Source organism: Stegostoma tigrinum, chromosome 20 (genome assembly GCF_030684315.1).
Source record: "Stegostoma tigrinum isolate sSteTig4 chromosome 20, sSteTig4.hap1, whole genome shotgun sequence".
NCBI lineage: Eukaryota > Metazoa > Chordata > Chondrichthyes > Orectolobiformes > Stegostomatidae > Stegostoma > Stegostoma tigrinum.
Window position 1 is genome coordinate 20,735,676 of NC_081373.1, and position 16,466 is coordinate 20,752,141.

The 16,466-nt window shown below is 39.8% G+C and overlaps 1 protein-coding gene across 1 annotated transcript in view; it reads left to right on the plus strand.

Moving 5' to 3' along the window:
- Positions 1-16,466, plus strand: part of LOC125461918 (docking protein 1-like) — a 38,565-nt gene that overhangs the window by 20,149 nt on the left and 1,950 nt on the right. Inside the window, exon 4 of the mRNA XM_048551289.2 lies at positions 10,380-10,552. Coding sequence (XP_048407246.1) covers positions 10,380-10,552 — 173 coding nt within the window. The remainder of the gene's footprint in view (positions 1-10,379; positions 10,553-16,466) is intronic.

Genomic DNA, 16,466 nt, shown 5'->3' on the forward strand with positions numbered 1-16,466 from the left:
TATAAGGGTCACTATATTTCAGATATAGGGGTCTCCTGAATATCAAATATTCTTGAATCAACAAACTTATCTAGGTTTTTTTTAAGAAATATCTAGGCATTCATAAATCCAGAACATATCTGGGAGATTTCAGGACCACAAGTAAGTTAGGTACCATTCCAGAATTCTGTCCAAACAATAAAGAAAACACTATAGAGGATATAATATGGACAATCTAAATGTGCATACGTGTGCGAGTGCACGTGTGTGTGTACATACATGTATGATAGTCCTTCAGAATGAAGCTGATGCTTGCTCATGACAAGAACTGTTGTCCAGGGAGTGGTACATAATTTGGTGTTGAGTATCTATGTCACTATTCTTTAAGGGAACAATTTTAGGTATTTATTGAACTGTTTGTTCTTATCCCATTACCTTGGATGTTGCTGAAATTCATTCATTAATTCATATGGGAAAAAATCCTTTTTTTTGGTATTTGTTGGATTTTTCAGAAACTTATCTCCTATGAATAACAAGGACCTCCTGTGTCTGAGTGTGTAAGAGTCTGAAAGGGTTTATACTGAGGAACTGCAAAATATCCCCACTTACTTAACAGGAAAATAGCCTTGGATCTCAAAGCAGAAAGGTCTATTATCTGGGTCTTTTTCATTGTTTCTTTAGGAGTGTTTACCATAATAATATATTTGCATATTGCTTCTATTATGTAATAAACAATAGGTAAGGGTTTGTAAGGCTGTGCACAATGTGGGTTATAGCATGATGTTTGATAAAACTGGGCAACAACTGTAGTGAGCCCCATCTCGACTTCAGTATCATCGTGCTCTCTCTTTTATGCTTCTCACAAGTAGCATGGTGAAATTTTTGTGAGGCAAATACCAATTGACAGTCATTACTGCTTGTTAATCATATTGATAATTCACCTCAAAAATAATCACAGTCCCACTTTACCAACCTTGCCAATTAAGCTAGACATCAGGGAAACCTGATGAAGAAATCAAAGTGAGCACTTGATCAATTCAGCTCGCTGTTTGCTTCAAATGACTTCCATGTTGGAAACTGGTCACTAAGATCTAAGGACATGGCCTCCATGGGCACCAGCTACACAAACCTCACATCCACAGACAGTGACATTTAATGTGTGGCAGCCTCTGAGAATCCTCATGGTATATCTTTGATCCACTTACACATCACTTCTAGACTACAGTGGTGCACTTTAATCTGCACCAGCAACTAGCAATGACACTGTACACTCTGGGAAATGTTTCCAGCTTATGTATTAGGTGAGGGCGCTTCTTTGACATCTTCATTCATTGTCATATCCCTCACTCATTATGAGCCTACATGGATATTCAGAGCATTTCTGCTTTGGATTACCTTTGCCTTGCCCTTTTGAGCTCTGTTCCCTCAGACAAAAACACCAGGCTCATATTACTGCTGTCTTGTTGTGACAATTGGTATGGACACAAAGCCAGGAGGTTGTCATAGTTGCTGTTTTCATCAAAACAAGGCCTTCCCTCAGTAGGTCTTGGCACAGTAAGTAAAGGGCAAACTCCAATATCGGTCCAGCATCTGCTTGGGCTGACCTCAATCAAGAAGCTCTCCTCAAAAGTATGAGGAGCTGAATGCCAGGGAACATCCCATCCATCCTGAGTCTTTCAACTTCTGTTGTGAGCTGTTTTCCTCATGGAATAAGAGAGAGACAGGTATTGTCGGAAATAAATGTGGGTGATACATCTATTACTGTTGGTGCAAGTGTGGAGATGTTCTAACTGAGTGAGTAGGCATTGCAGAGCTTGTGCAGGTTAGTAATGTTGAGGATTGTGTGAGGAAGAGCAATTGGGGAAGGTGCTGCAGGAAACAATGAGAGTTACAGCATGAACACTGGTGAGAAGTCAACACACCAGTACTATATAGAGAGTATGAGGTATTGGAGAGAAGGTGGGGATGCTCTCGCTGGTGGGATGGAGAAGGTAGTTTTCCTCTACCATGCTTCACCAAACAGGCTCTGTAAATCCCTACTAGGAAAGAGGCTCGTGGCAGCAAATTGAGCAGCTAGATCATACAATATGATGGACAGTAATAAGGGTACAACTCATAACCAGAATTTGTGCATGAAGTCTTTTAATTGAGGAGGCTGCAGTGTGGGTACCACATGGCTCTGGTTGACCAGGAAACTCCAACTTTTACTGCTTGACATAGGATAGATTAACGAGTTTTGAGAAGATAGATTTGTAGATTGAAAAGCAACCGTTTTGGCTTGAAACATATCTTCCAATCAAGGAAAGGCCAAAGGTGGACCAGGAACCTAGCGACGCCGACCCAGAAGTAGCGAAGGTACTTCTATGGCTCTGAAAAAAACAGTGACAATTTTAAATGTCCAACTTATTCAGTACAACAGCTGATGATTGCAAAGCCTTTCTATTATTTTGTTCTCAAGGTTTCAAATGTAGAAGAATCATACGTGAAGATACAAAGAAATGAGATTTTTAACTGGGGATAAGCCTTTGAAAGAATTTTGTACATCAAAAATGACTCTCGCATCTTTAAGTGTAAATAGACCAAATGATTATCATTTTATTAAAAAACGTACTTGGATATATAATTACAGTGGGTAGTATAGAATACTGAATAATGAAGCCTCCATCGGAATGGCAGAATTTTAAAGATAGAATCAAGTTTATATGCATGGATAGACTATTTGAGCCTCATTTTGCCATTGCCATATTAAAAAGAGGGTCATAGAGCGATAGAGTCATAGAGATGCACAGCACAGAAACAAACCCTTTGGTCCAACTCATTCATGCCAAGCAGATATCCTAAATAAATCTAGTACTATTTGCCACCATTTAGCCCATTCCCTCTAAGCCCTTCCTATTCACATACCCAACCAGATGTCTCTTAATTGTTGTAATAGTACCAACCTCCACCATGTTTCTCGAAGTTCATTCCATACACACCATCCTCTGTGTGAAAAGTTGCCCTTTAGGTCCCCTTTAAATCTTTCCCTTCTCACCTTGAAGCTATGTCCAGTTTTGGACTCCCCACCCCAGGGAAAAGATCTCATCTATTTATTCTATCCATGCCCCTCATGATTTAAAAAGGCCTCTATAAGGTCACCTCCACCCCGAGCCTCCGATCCTCCAGGGAAAATAGCCCCAGTCTATTCAGCCTCTTCCTATAGCCCAAACCTGCCAACTCTGGCAATATCTTTGTAAATCTTTTCTGAACCTTTCAAGTTTCACAACATTCTTCCTATAGTAGGGAGACCAGAATTGCACGCAGATCATGGGGAATTGGTGCCTTGAGGATTTGTTGTGATTGTAATGAGGTCAGCCAGTTGGAAATCATAAAATATGAGTTCCCTGATTGGGAGCCCTGATTGACATATAAAAAGGGTGAGTGTCAAAGATAGTGACACTCTGGTACCTGACTCCAAATGAGGCAGTACTATATGTCAAGGACTGTTCATGTGTAAATAAAGGGTGACTTGATGAAGGGATACCAGCCCATGTGGAGTTATTTCAGGATCTTCATAACTTATTTGGGATGGTCCAAACAATGAAGTCCACATTCCCTAAATAAATGAAAGAAACTCTATATCAATAAAATCGTAATGCCATGTTTTATATCAAAAATACTTGATGTATTTATTGTGCTGAAACCACTGTTTGTGTTTTGAAAGACTGTACAGCCCTTCAGTAACTTAAACAAGCTGCATCTAAGATAGCTGTACATTAACATAGCTATACCGTATACAATAAAAAGCTATTGTAATGGACCCAGACTGTCTAAATAAAACCATTTGAGAATCAATTTAAAGGAACGTAAAAGGCTTGTTTCCTGACCCACATCCTTCTTATTTAAGAATTTTTCTTTAACTAATTTTTAGTCTTGAATTTACCTCCAGTCATTGGGTAGTAGGCAAATGCAGGCAACAGAGGTCTCATTTGCTAAATAGGCAGTGCATGAGAGCCTCACGCCACTTACCTTTGGGAAGGCCCATTGAGTGAAGTGAGTCTTATCTGATCAGTGGCAGATCTTCCCTGACATCAAGGGTAGTTGGGTTAGAAATCACCCTCAATGCCTGAGAGCCTGCCAGCCAGAATCTAGATGCTGTGCAATGCTCAGCAGTGTCGTTCAGGAGGTGGAGATGGTCGCTGGAAATACACCTCCACCCAGGATGGCTGAGCAGCAGGAGAGGTGTTGTAAAGTGGGATATCATGGTGTAAGGAGGAGGTTAGTTAGTAGTGGGAAGGGCATGCTGATCAATAGCCTTGCTGTTTGCCATTACAAGGTCCCTTAGTTAGGCAGTGGAAGCCTCAATATGATAGATCACCACTATGGAAGTCTGTATATAAACATGATGTTATTTGTTTGTACGTTTTTCAAATAGCAAGTTATCCACACATTGCTTGGTGAATACATGTCTGTGGAATGACACCCTCAGATGGATATGATGTGTGAACTAAAGAGTCTAAGTTAGTAGTGGGGCTGGAAAGCTGCCCAGGAGCATTCTTACCTTGCCTTGGATAATTGACTCGCCACTCAATTGGGTCCTCAACAAACACCCTCCTTCCTGATTAAATACCTTCCCCTCCCAGTATAAGCCTTACTGCATGAGAGGACATTAGATTCCAGCTATTATGTCTTAATGCACCAGAAATGCTTGCGTTGCTGTGTAAAATGATTCACTGGAGGATGGCAGAGAGGGTTCTTTCTGTAAAGTTAGTGAAATGTCATGGTGAACGTCCTTTCTAGCTTGCTGTAGTCATGTGGTCTGTACCATGAGGCACAGACACTGTCAGTAGACATCTTCACTTAAATAAAGTCTTTGTGTTGAATACACTGCTGTATTGTCTATTTAAAATAATAATAGGTGAATTTGTTCACTACTTCTGTTGAATATTGTTTTACTAACTTCACTATATTGTAAGTTTTTTTAATCATTAAAACTTTTGCCAGAGTCCCAACTACAAATCAACTTTGAAGTATTTTCCATTTGCCACTTTTAAATTGTACTTTGCTTGGTTTTTCTGACTTTTCTATAAGTATACAGTCCTGTTCCAGCTTTCTGTCCTTTTATTTTGTTTTTTTTTGGTCAGTCTCTTGACTTGTGCATTTTAATGGTAAACATATATTTTACACAGTAAACATTGAATATCATTGAACACAAGAAAAGGAAAATCTGGTGATGTTTTGAGATTTTGCGTAATATGAGCAATATCACTGCTCAAGAAAACATGGGAAAGAAAGCTTGAACTGTTTTTCTGGGATAGAGGTTGCATTGCAAACGTTCCAGTAGCAGAATGGAGGAAAATTGACTGTGAACCCAGTCTGTTGTTCCTTGCTAGTATTTACATGGATGGACAGAGAAGGTGCAGTTCTTGCATTGTCAGCAGATATGAAGGTGGGGAAATATGAAGTCCATCATGTTGCCTAATTTTCTGCCACTCTGCTGCTCAGAATCAGATAGATAATGTGCAAGGAATCCTACCCAAGTTTGATTTAAGCCAAATTTAAGTGGAAATGAAGCTGTCCATGTTCAAATGTAACAAGAACAGGACAATATCTAGGATTGGAATGAAAAGTGACAAGTAACATTTACACCACACTAACGGTAGACAATGACCATCTGCACAAGAGGCAATCTAACTATTGCTTCTTGGCATTCAGTGGTGTTACCATCACTGAATTCCTCACCGGCAATATCTTGGGGTTTACCATTTACTAGATACTGAACAAGTCACGTAAAAATTGTGGCTAAAAGAGCAGATCCGAGTCTATGAATAACAGTAAGTAACTCCCAAATGCCTGTCCATTATCTGCAACACACAACTCAGGGGTGTGATGGAATACTCCCCACTTGCCTGGACAAATGCAGCTATAACAACACTCAGGAAGCTCAACACTGTCTAGGACAAAGCAGCTTGCTTGATTGGTACTACATCCAGTCCCTCCGCCACCAATGCTCTGTGGCATTGTGTGCCATCTACAAGATGCGCTGCAAAAATTCACCAAGACTCCTTAGAGGGCACTTTCCAAACTTATGGCCTTTACTATTTATATGGATAAGGGCAGCAATTACATGGGAACGCCACCACTACAAATTCCTCTCCAACCCATTCACCGTCCTGACTTGGAAATATATCACTTTTCCTTTAGTGTTGTCGAGTCAAAATCCTGGAGTTCTATCCTGAATTACATTGTGGGTTTATCTACAGAACATGGATTGTAGCGGTTCAACAAGGCAGCTCATCACTGCCTTCTCAAGGGCAACTAGGTGCAGCCGATAATTGCTGGCTTAGCCAGTAATGTCCATGTCCCACAAGTGAATGTGACAAAAAATTCTAGCAAAGTTCAGAAAATGTCAAACTACGGAAAAAGTTCCTAGAATAAATGTTACTTTACTAGAGAAAATTATTTTTTAAACATCAATCCCCGAGTATACTGTGTGATGTGTTCTCTTGGAATGTAAACAAAGCTATGGTGCATTTTGTGGCAAAAATCAACCACTAAATAGAGAGTAGTTTTTAGTTGCTGATTTTTCAAGCAATTTAGTGCAGTGAATCTATGCATTTGGGCTTAAACTCAAACGAGACATCTTCATACCTTTAATAAAGACAAATTAATTTAGTCTTTTTTTTAGATTGATGTAAATAGATGTAGTTGTTCTACTTTCTATACGTAGAACTTATAAATATATAGAAAACATTCAACAATAGATTAAAAATAGCTAATTTAAGATAACTTTTGGCTTTTTGGGATAGGTTACAAATACAAAATTGTTGTTCAGTGACGTCTTGTCTGTTGCTGCTGCCTTGACCTCAATGGAAAATAATGTTGAAAGCAGGAGGAAGGAAGAGGTAATGAAAGAAAATGCACTTGTGTATAATAATAAATGCTGCTTTAAAATAGAACAAAATCGTGGTAAATGTTAGTGTAAAGGTTAATGATTGCACAAACTATGTGCTTGAATCATCTTTAAATTAAAACCAGAGTGGAAGGTTGTGAGGTCACTTTTTTCCATCATTAATTTGGACATGCTGATATTCTGGTTTGCTTAGTTGTATTGGTATCACATGCCTTCTAAGATATGTAAGGAATTATACTTTCCCAGCTCGTTATAGATTTTTTTATTCTCAAATATACATGTGCCTGACAGCACATGGCATCAATCATAATCAAATGAACTAATAATTTAATAGCCTGTTTGATGAGTCACAGCTTTTACTGACTGAATTTTTCTAAGAATCTAAATATTCATTACGCCAGTGTAACTACCTAACCATAAGAGCGTAGAGTGGACAGAACAAGTACTTTGTACTTGTCCTCAGAATTTGTACTTTTTGTGGAAAATAAAACATACAGAGCAGTCTCTGAATATAATTTTTATTTTAAGTGTTAATACAGAATCATCAGTTGCAAGCTATTTATAAAGTTTGGCCAAATGTTATACCACCTCCACAAGACTAGCAATGAATTAGAAATATAGTAGAATTTCAACTTAGAATCTCAGTGCAACCATAAAATCGTTAGATATAGAAACAGGAGTAGACTCGGCCCCTCGAGTCTGCTCCACCATTCCACTGGATCAAGACTGATCTGATGTCCTTCAAATCCACTTTCCTGCCCTTTCCCCATAATCCTTAATTTCCCAACTGATCAAGAATCCATCTATCTCAGGTTTAAATATACACAAGGACTCTGTTCCTACAGATGTCTGCGGCAAGGAGTTCCAAAACTCAACCCACTGAGAGAAGAAATTCCTTCTCATGTCAACCTTGAGTTGGAGTCCCTTCATTTGGAGATTCTGCTGTCTGGTTCTACACATTCCATGAGGGGAGACTTCTTAACAGCATTTATCCTGTCACACTTGTTACGAATCTTATATGTTTCAATGAGCTCACCTCTTATTCTTCTAAATTCCAATGTACAGAGTCCCAACCTGTTTAAACTTTGCTCAAAAGACAACTCTTCCTTACTGGGGATCATCCTTGTTAATCTTTCTGAACTGCCATCAATGGAATAATACATAATCTTAAATAAGGGGAACAAAACTGTTCATGCACAGATCTTCAGGGCTATCACTGAATTTGCCTGCTATATCCTTTTTCAGCATTACTCCCCTAACTTCCTTGTTTAGCCATGGTTGATTAATACCTTTCTTAAAATCTTTCCTTTTTACAGGGATGTATTTTTGTTGACAGTCATAAATTACCTCATTAAATATCTGGCACTGCTTGCTCCCTATCAGTTCCAATTGTTTCTCTTACACTTTCTCTACTCTGATCACTGAAGGTCCCACAGCACTGAGCTGAAGGAGGTATTACTATATAAATCCAATTGTTTTGTTTTTATGTACCATGACCTGATTTCTACAAACCAGTATCATTTCTAGATCATAGGCAATCTAACCTCACTGTGAGGCTTGAGTCATTGTGCAAGCTGGAACCACTTTACATGAGGCAAGAATCTTCTGTTGTTGGGAATAAAGACATTGTATTGTACTGATGCATTATCCTGCTAATTCTGGCAACGACGAGAAGACTAATACAACCTGTACTATGTGCTATACCTATGCTATTTACAGGATAAGAATAAACAAAAAGCTCTGTTGAATGTTAAGGTAGTAAGACAGCAGAAAAGGTCCCAATTCAGGTAACTCGTGAATGGACCTAAGTGGAATTAATCATCCTAACAACATCTGCCTTCAATGTACTTCCAACATTTGAAAGGTGGGGGAGGAATTTACTGTGGAGATTTAGGCATCGAAATTAGGACTGACAATTAGGTCATAGAGATATGTTTTAAGGATGTCTTATAAGAGGGAGAGAGCTGGAAACGCAGATGGAAATAGGAAGGGAATTCCACAGCATCGATGCTTGACAGCTTTAGGCTTGGATATGAATAATAGGGAAAGTTTAAACTATGCAATGCTCAAGAGAACAGAATTGAAGGAGTGCAGATGTCTATGTAGAATGTAGACTGAAGGAGATTACAAGGGGAGGGAAGAGTGGAGCTGTGAAGAATTTTGAAGACCAGGAAAAGAACTTTAGAATCAAGTCGTTATTTGAACAGGAGCCAGTAAGGGCTAGTGAGCGCTGCAAAAACAGATGACTAGGACTTGGTACGAATGAGGACATGGGGAGCACAGATACAACAAGACATCAGAAGTGAAGTATTATATAGATGATGGCCCTAGAGCTAATGTCTATCACAAGGACATCAGGACCTTATTCATCTGGCTCTATACTGGACATTTGAAAGGACATACAGTAGCTGTAAATCAGGAACAAAAACAGAAGTTGTTGGAAATGCTCAGTAGCTCTGGCAGCACTTGTGAAGAAAGAATCAGAGTTAACGTTTTAGTCTGAGGAAGGGTCACTGGACCTGAAACACTAACTCTGATCTTTGTTTCACAGATGCTGTCAGACCTGCTCAGTACTTGAATTTTCAGCTGGTCTACACTGGTACTAAGATGACTCTGTGTTTTGAACTATTTTTTGTGACAACCTCTTTCTTGCATATATTTGTGGTATACAAACAATGGACACCTATATTTCTTTCTAATGTAAAATAATATTTTTAACCCCAAAGGAGTTGCTTGCAACAATTGTCTCACATGAATGAGGCAAGTCTCAACAAACAAGAAATTTAGAGTAAACAGAGAAACCAGCGTTATCTTCTCAATAATCAGGAGTACAATTCACAAGCTAGATGACCCAGGCATTTTATGTGCATTCTGGAAATCCAACCTGCAGAGTTTTGCTTCACATACATCATTCGATGTGGTAAAGAATTTTGGGGTAGTGTCAAGAACCGGAAGTAAATTGATTTAAATGAGCATTATAAACAAATCACACTATGCTTCAATTGTTACATGAAACAGAAAGACAAGAGAAACAAGAAGATTGCAAAAATATAAGTGAATTATTGCTGCCAATAGGAAGTTGAAACTATCGTGATAGTTTACAAAATATACCCAAACATATATATTTATATATGTGTAATTACACTTAAGTAGCAAATAATAAACTATCTTACTACCCTGTAAATAATGCAACTTTTTGTACCTTGGGTTTTTACTGTTGCTATTAAAAAAAAATTAAGCACGTGTGTCATAGGGAGAGATGCAGGAAGAAATTAATTTCAATTGCAAGTAGTAAGAATTTATGCTTTCCAGTGTCCATTGCTTATGTAGCTGCTAGGGAATACAAACCCCTTCTCTGATGTTGGGTCTCCTTTCCATCTTTAGCCTGCTACTCTGTTTCTGCAGGACCAAAGAGGAGCAGGGATGAAGAAGGTAATTAGCATTATTATGTTCTGACAGGGGCTAATGTTACATTTTTTCACTTGTGATTTTGCTGTCTTTTTTACAGCAAAGGAGTATAATGTTTCGATACGAAGGACAGATGCTTCAGAGAGATGTGAACTTAGTGGAATGTATCTTTTGAAGACTGGCAAAGATGCGTTGATTCTGAAAAGTATTATCCCGGAGCAAGTAGTATATGAATGGCCTTATATGTTTCTAAGAAGATTTGGTGGTGACAAGGTGCCCTTCATTTAACTTAATATTTATATAGAAGATTATGAGTATGTTTGTCATGGTACTTTATGTGGAACTTTTTTCAAATGAATGTAGCAACTCACTCATTTGTCATTGTTCAACAGCATTCGTTGAATACTATGCCACTCCAGTTTAGGCTTCAAGGTTATCATAATAAATTGTGTAGATATCCTACCATTTCATACAAGGTGAAAGGTCATGGGTATAAGGATTCTGGTCATGTTTTTCCCAAATTCAATGCACTTGCTTGATTAAAATAGGCAGAAAAATTTGTTCTAGATCATTCCAAAGAGGTGGCGTAGTGAAGGCATTTGTCTGAGGAGTGCCAAAATGATCAGAGGAAGCAAGCACACATTCCATCCAAAGGACTGTTAGCTGATATATTAGATAAAAGTAAAAATATGCATTCTTTACTCGTGCTTGAAGGAGGTAATAAGTTCAGTACTTACATGCGAAAGACCCAACATCTGTCTGAATTTTTTTCCAAGATTGGTTTGTCCAGTGGCAACCAGTGCCAGGACACTCTTGACAAACATGACATAAGGGTCACCTGAAATAAAACAGAAATGCAGGAAATCTCAAGAAGCTACATCTGTGTGGAGAGAAATTGTTTCTGGGTACAATTTCCTATGCTCAAGTTCATGGGAGTAGCAAGAAATCTGGAAAAATTGGGGAAAAAGGTTTAAACAGTGAGATCAGAATCTCAATGATGAGTGGCAACAGCTTAATTTCCATGCAACTGCATCCCATTATCAGTCTCATCTGTGCAGTTTCCAATTCGCCTGTCCTTCCCTAAGGAACTAGATGGTGCAAATTGCTAATACGAAGTCAGACCAGTTACCTGAAAGCAGTAGTTTACTGCTTGCTTCTCCAGACCTTCAACAAATTCTGTCTTCATGGCAATCTTGTATACTCCATGGACACCATCCTTTGGAAACCTTTGGTGCACCAAGTTTGCATTAGCAAAATATACCTCAGCTTTGCTCTCAGACCAAGCCACACATCATGTCAACTATTCAGGACTTCGCCTTGGAGCTCAGGGTCAGCCATGATATACATGGTTCTGCTAGGCTGCTTTGCAAACAGGGATACCCACTCATCTCAGACATCCACACAGGATACATCATATGGCTCCTGGCTTCATTTCCTAACATTCATTGTCTTTGTGCTTACTTGGAAGCTATTAGTCTCTATGGCTTGCTTTGCTTTTAGTGGAGAGGTAAAGACGGGCAGGTATACTGTCACAGTTCACAGCAGTAAAAAGTCAATGGGATGGACATGTTGCTATCTAAAACATGTAATTTATGCAATTCACACACACTAAATATGCTTCAGTGACATAGCCATGTTTGGAAATGAAAGGGAATAAGTCCTTAGTGGAGTTAAGGAAGCAAAGGAAAGTCAAAGGCAAAGTAAAATTCCTGGATGTGAGTTTGCTCGCTGAGCTGGAAGGTTAGTTTTCAGTCACCATTTTAGGTAACATCATCAGTGAGTCTCCGATGAAGCACTGATGTCATCACCAACCCAAGGAAACCTAAACAGATAAAAAGAAAGCGGGACATAACACCAGCGCTTCATCGGAGGCCACTGATGTTACCTAGAATGGTGACTGAAAACTAACCTTCTAGCCCAGCAAGCAAACTCACACCCAGAAACTCAACCTGAGCTACAAATCTTCTCAAAACTCACTAGCAAAGTAAAATTGTTTAAATTTGAGGCCTTGCCAGGGGAAATTGTCTTAATTATGTATCCACTAATTTAGTAATGCTACTCCACTGGCATGAAATTGGACATCTCTGAAGGTTTGTCATTCTCCAAGGATCAACATTCTAAATTATAGCATTGAAATAGGTATGACAATTAGACTGCCTGTACTGATTGTCTCCTTGTCATATCAGGTAAGCAAATATAATCAGATGCTAACTTAAAAGTGTCATCTGTCCTTGACATTTCTGAAATGCATTTTATAGCTAACTGTGGAAGACAAGGCTTCAAAGCTGCCACATTTGCACACTGAACTATAAGTGTTCAAAGACATAGTCTGTGATGTTCAAGGATGCCATTTTTGAGAGCCATAATTATCATGGAAGCTAACTGCTGAAATTCCCCCAATGTAGCCTGAACACATTGGTTGTCCATCATACATTTGGATTAGGTTCTATACCTCATTGTTCCTTATTGAAGCATGACAATAACCACCTGTCAAAGATTCCATGGCAGTCTGAATTGAGCAAAGTCCTGTAAAGATTTTTAAAGGAGGCAGAGGACAATAATGCAACTCTTAACAGCATGTATTGTCATTTTCGACAGTTCTCAGAAACCCATTGCTGACACATATTAGGGATGTGTTGGGCCCTCACTGAGACATGATTTGTGCTGAGAAGGACAGGTACTGTCAAAGTTACTGGTGTGTTGAATTTTTAAGCCAGCAGCTCATTCCAAAGAGCAACGTGGGATCCTTGTGTTATCTCACAGTTCTCAACCCACAAGTGCATCTAAGTTATCATTGATACCATTTTCTCCAGATTATATTAGTTTATATCTTTCCCCTATGATGTCATGAGTCAAGCAGCTGAAGCACTAGGCTTACCCCTGTAGTGGGCATGCTGGAATGTATCCACATTGATTTGACAGCACCTTAGCGCCACCAATTTGCTGAACTCTGCAGCAAGAAAGTCTTCTACTACATCAATCTTCAAATTATATTTAACCAGTGATGCCAGGCTTTGGAGGTGTGCATACCATGGTGCATACATACTGTACAAAAAAAAACTCACAGGTTCCTGTTTCCTTCTAAAATGATCTGTCCATACAAGGATGCCACATTACTGTGGCATGCTGTGTCCTTCACAACCGGAGCTGACAAAGGGGGAACTTACTGCAAGCAGATGGAATGGCAACTGACAGCAATCTCTGAGAGTGAAGATGAATTTAAGAATCAGGATATTTCCTGGGAGGGACATCCAAGACAACATGATAGAGTGATGCATCACTGAGTATAAGAAGCCAGGGAGAATCTAATTGAAACCCATTTGCAGGATGAATGAGCTGGGTTTAAAGCTAATCCTTTAATCATGCAACTTTCTGTTGGTTAGACTTCAGTAAGCAAATGACTGGCCACCAATATACACAAAAACAAGGTGAATGCCACAGTTACATGGATGATACATCCTCATGCCGCTGCTTCCTGTAAGGATTTAATCCCATTCTCCCAGTTTCTCCATCTCTGTCTCATTGTTCTGATGATGCCACCTTCTGTGGGGAGGCCTCAGAAATGTCCACCTTCTTCCTTATCAAGGATTCCCCGTTACTCTGGTCGACAGGGCCCTTAATTGTGATAGGTCCATCTCTAGCACTTCTGCCCCTTCTGTTTCCTCACGGAACAATGATAGGATCCCTCTGGTCTTCACTTACCACCCCATTGGCTTCCACATCCAAAGAATTTTAAGACACCATTTGCATCACCTACAACGGGATGCCATCACGAGACACATCTTCCCTTCCCCTCTCTTGTCAGCATTCCACGGGTAATTCTCTCTTTGGGACACTGTGGTACACTCTTCCTTCATTCCCAACATCACCTCACATCCTCACAGCACCTTCCATTACAATCACAGAAGATGTAATATCTGCTAGTTTACCTTCTCACTATCCTAGGTCCCAGAAATTCTTTCCAGGTGAAGCAGTGATTTATCAGTACTTCATTGTTCACAATGTGGTCTCCTCTACACTGGGGAGATGAAATGCAGTCTGGGTGACTGCTGTACACAATACCTACATTCTGTCTGTAAAATGACCCTCAGGTTCCAGCTGCCTGCCACTTCAACTCATGATGTGGAGGTGCTGGTGTTGGACTAGGTTGTGTAAAGTCAGAAGTCACACAACACCAGGTTATAGTCCAACATGTTTATTTGAAATTACAAGCTTTCAGAGCGCTGCTTCTTTGTCAGGTGAAGTCACAATGAAGGAGCAGTATTCTGAAAGCTTGTAATTGCAAATAAATCTGGTGGACTATAACATGGTGTCATGTGACTGCTGAGTTTAACACACCACCTTTCTTAGCCAACATTGCAAGCTGGAAGAACAGCACTTCATTTTCTGCTTGGGAACCCTGAGCCTTCTGGACACAATATTGAGTTCAACAATTTTAGGGATTGAGTACCTTCTCATGTCCTTACTCCAATTCCCTACACCAGGCCTTGTCATCACATGGGCTGATACCACAAACAACCCATCGTCCAGCACTAATGGTCCACATTAGCCTCTATTCATTCTCCCAGGCTGACCTTTATGCATTCCTTTGTCTGCCTAACTGTTTCTCTCTCTCTCTCTCTCTGGGCTCCATCTCTATTTGTCATTTACTCCTCCCCCCTCGCCCCAGCCCATCTTCACCATATATACCAACCTTTTCCTAGCTACAATCAGTTATGAAGAAAAGTCATGGATGTGAGATGTTAACTTTGCTTTCTCTCCACACATGCTGCCAGACGTGCTGAGTTTTTCCAGCAATTTGTGTTTTTGTTTCTGCTTTCTATGACAGTCACCAACTTTTTTATAGAGACAGCCAGACATATGCGTGCCAGTGATAACATTTACAGACACCTCTATTCTTCAAGCCAATTTACGACTACATCTGACAAACCTATCTGGGGTTCATGTGCCTGTCAGTACATTTTGACTGTGTCATTAACAGAGGAGACCACGGAATCATCTTCTGCCTTGGGTAGGGCAGGTACCTGGACTCTGCCAGCCCTCATGAGTGCCAGAGAGCTGAGATATTTTATTTATCAGCCATTTGCAGAGACCTGCCAGTAATGCACTCACCAGATTGTGTTCCCAAATCTAATCTAGATGAAGAACCCACTGAGGTAAAAGTCTTTGAGCTGGTGCAAGATGCTGGGACATCTCTGGGTAGAATAGCTTCTTGCTTGTAGGTGAAGGTAGGGTAGTAGGTTTGCTGCTAGTGCCTGGAGAAGAAAGCGAGTAAGTTTTGTAAGAGGGATAAAAGCTGGTGCAAGTTGAAAATGAACATTGGTCTTAATGGAAGACCATCGTGTTACAGCACAATGAAACTTACATGGTTGATTGTGCATGGAGGTTTTCCTATGCTCCACGAGTCCTAGCCTTCTCTAGCCACATCCAACATTATGCCATGAATCTCACTTGGAAAAATAAAACACAACTTAAAAATGGAAAAAAAAAGTTAAGTCCTGCAAGTTGTGAACTATGACCTAAACTGAGGAAAATTAGAGCTGTATTAAGCAAAGGTTTCATGCAAAGACTGGATGAGACAAGGACAAAGGAAGGTCTGTTGATGGATGCAAGATAAAGATTGAGTAACAGATAAATTAGCCTTCCAGGGCCAAAGTGAATGGTGAGGGGGCAACAAAAGTAACAAAGATGTGCCTAGAAAGGTGTGCTACAGTATGAAGGCAAAAGAGAGAGAAAAAATTGGGAAGAAAATCAAATAAAATAGGATACAGAGGTAATGGATTTTAATTGCTGAACTCAATGTTGAATTCAGAAGGCTGTAAATTACCTAACTGAAAGATAACATACCGCTTTTCAAGCTTATACTGTGCTTGACTAGAACCGTGAAGCAGGCCAAGGACAGAGATGTTGGCATGACAGCAACACTGAAAATTAAAATGACAGGGGACCAAAAGCTTGAAGCTGTGCTTTTGGACTGAATGGCTGTGCTCCACAAAGCAATCACCCAACACGTGTTTGGTCTTTCAAAGATACAGGAGCACCACATTGATTACAGTAGAACAAACTGAAAGGAGCATAGCTTTACCTCGAAGGCATAGGTGGAGCTGTAAGGAGAAAGGAAATAAATGGGCACTTGTTGCATCTATTTGCATGGCAAGGTGCCTTGCGAAGGGGATGTGGTATTGGG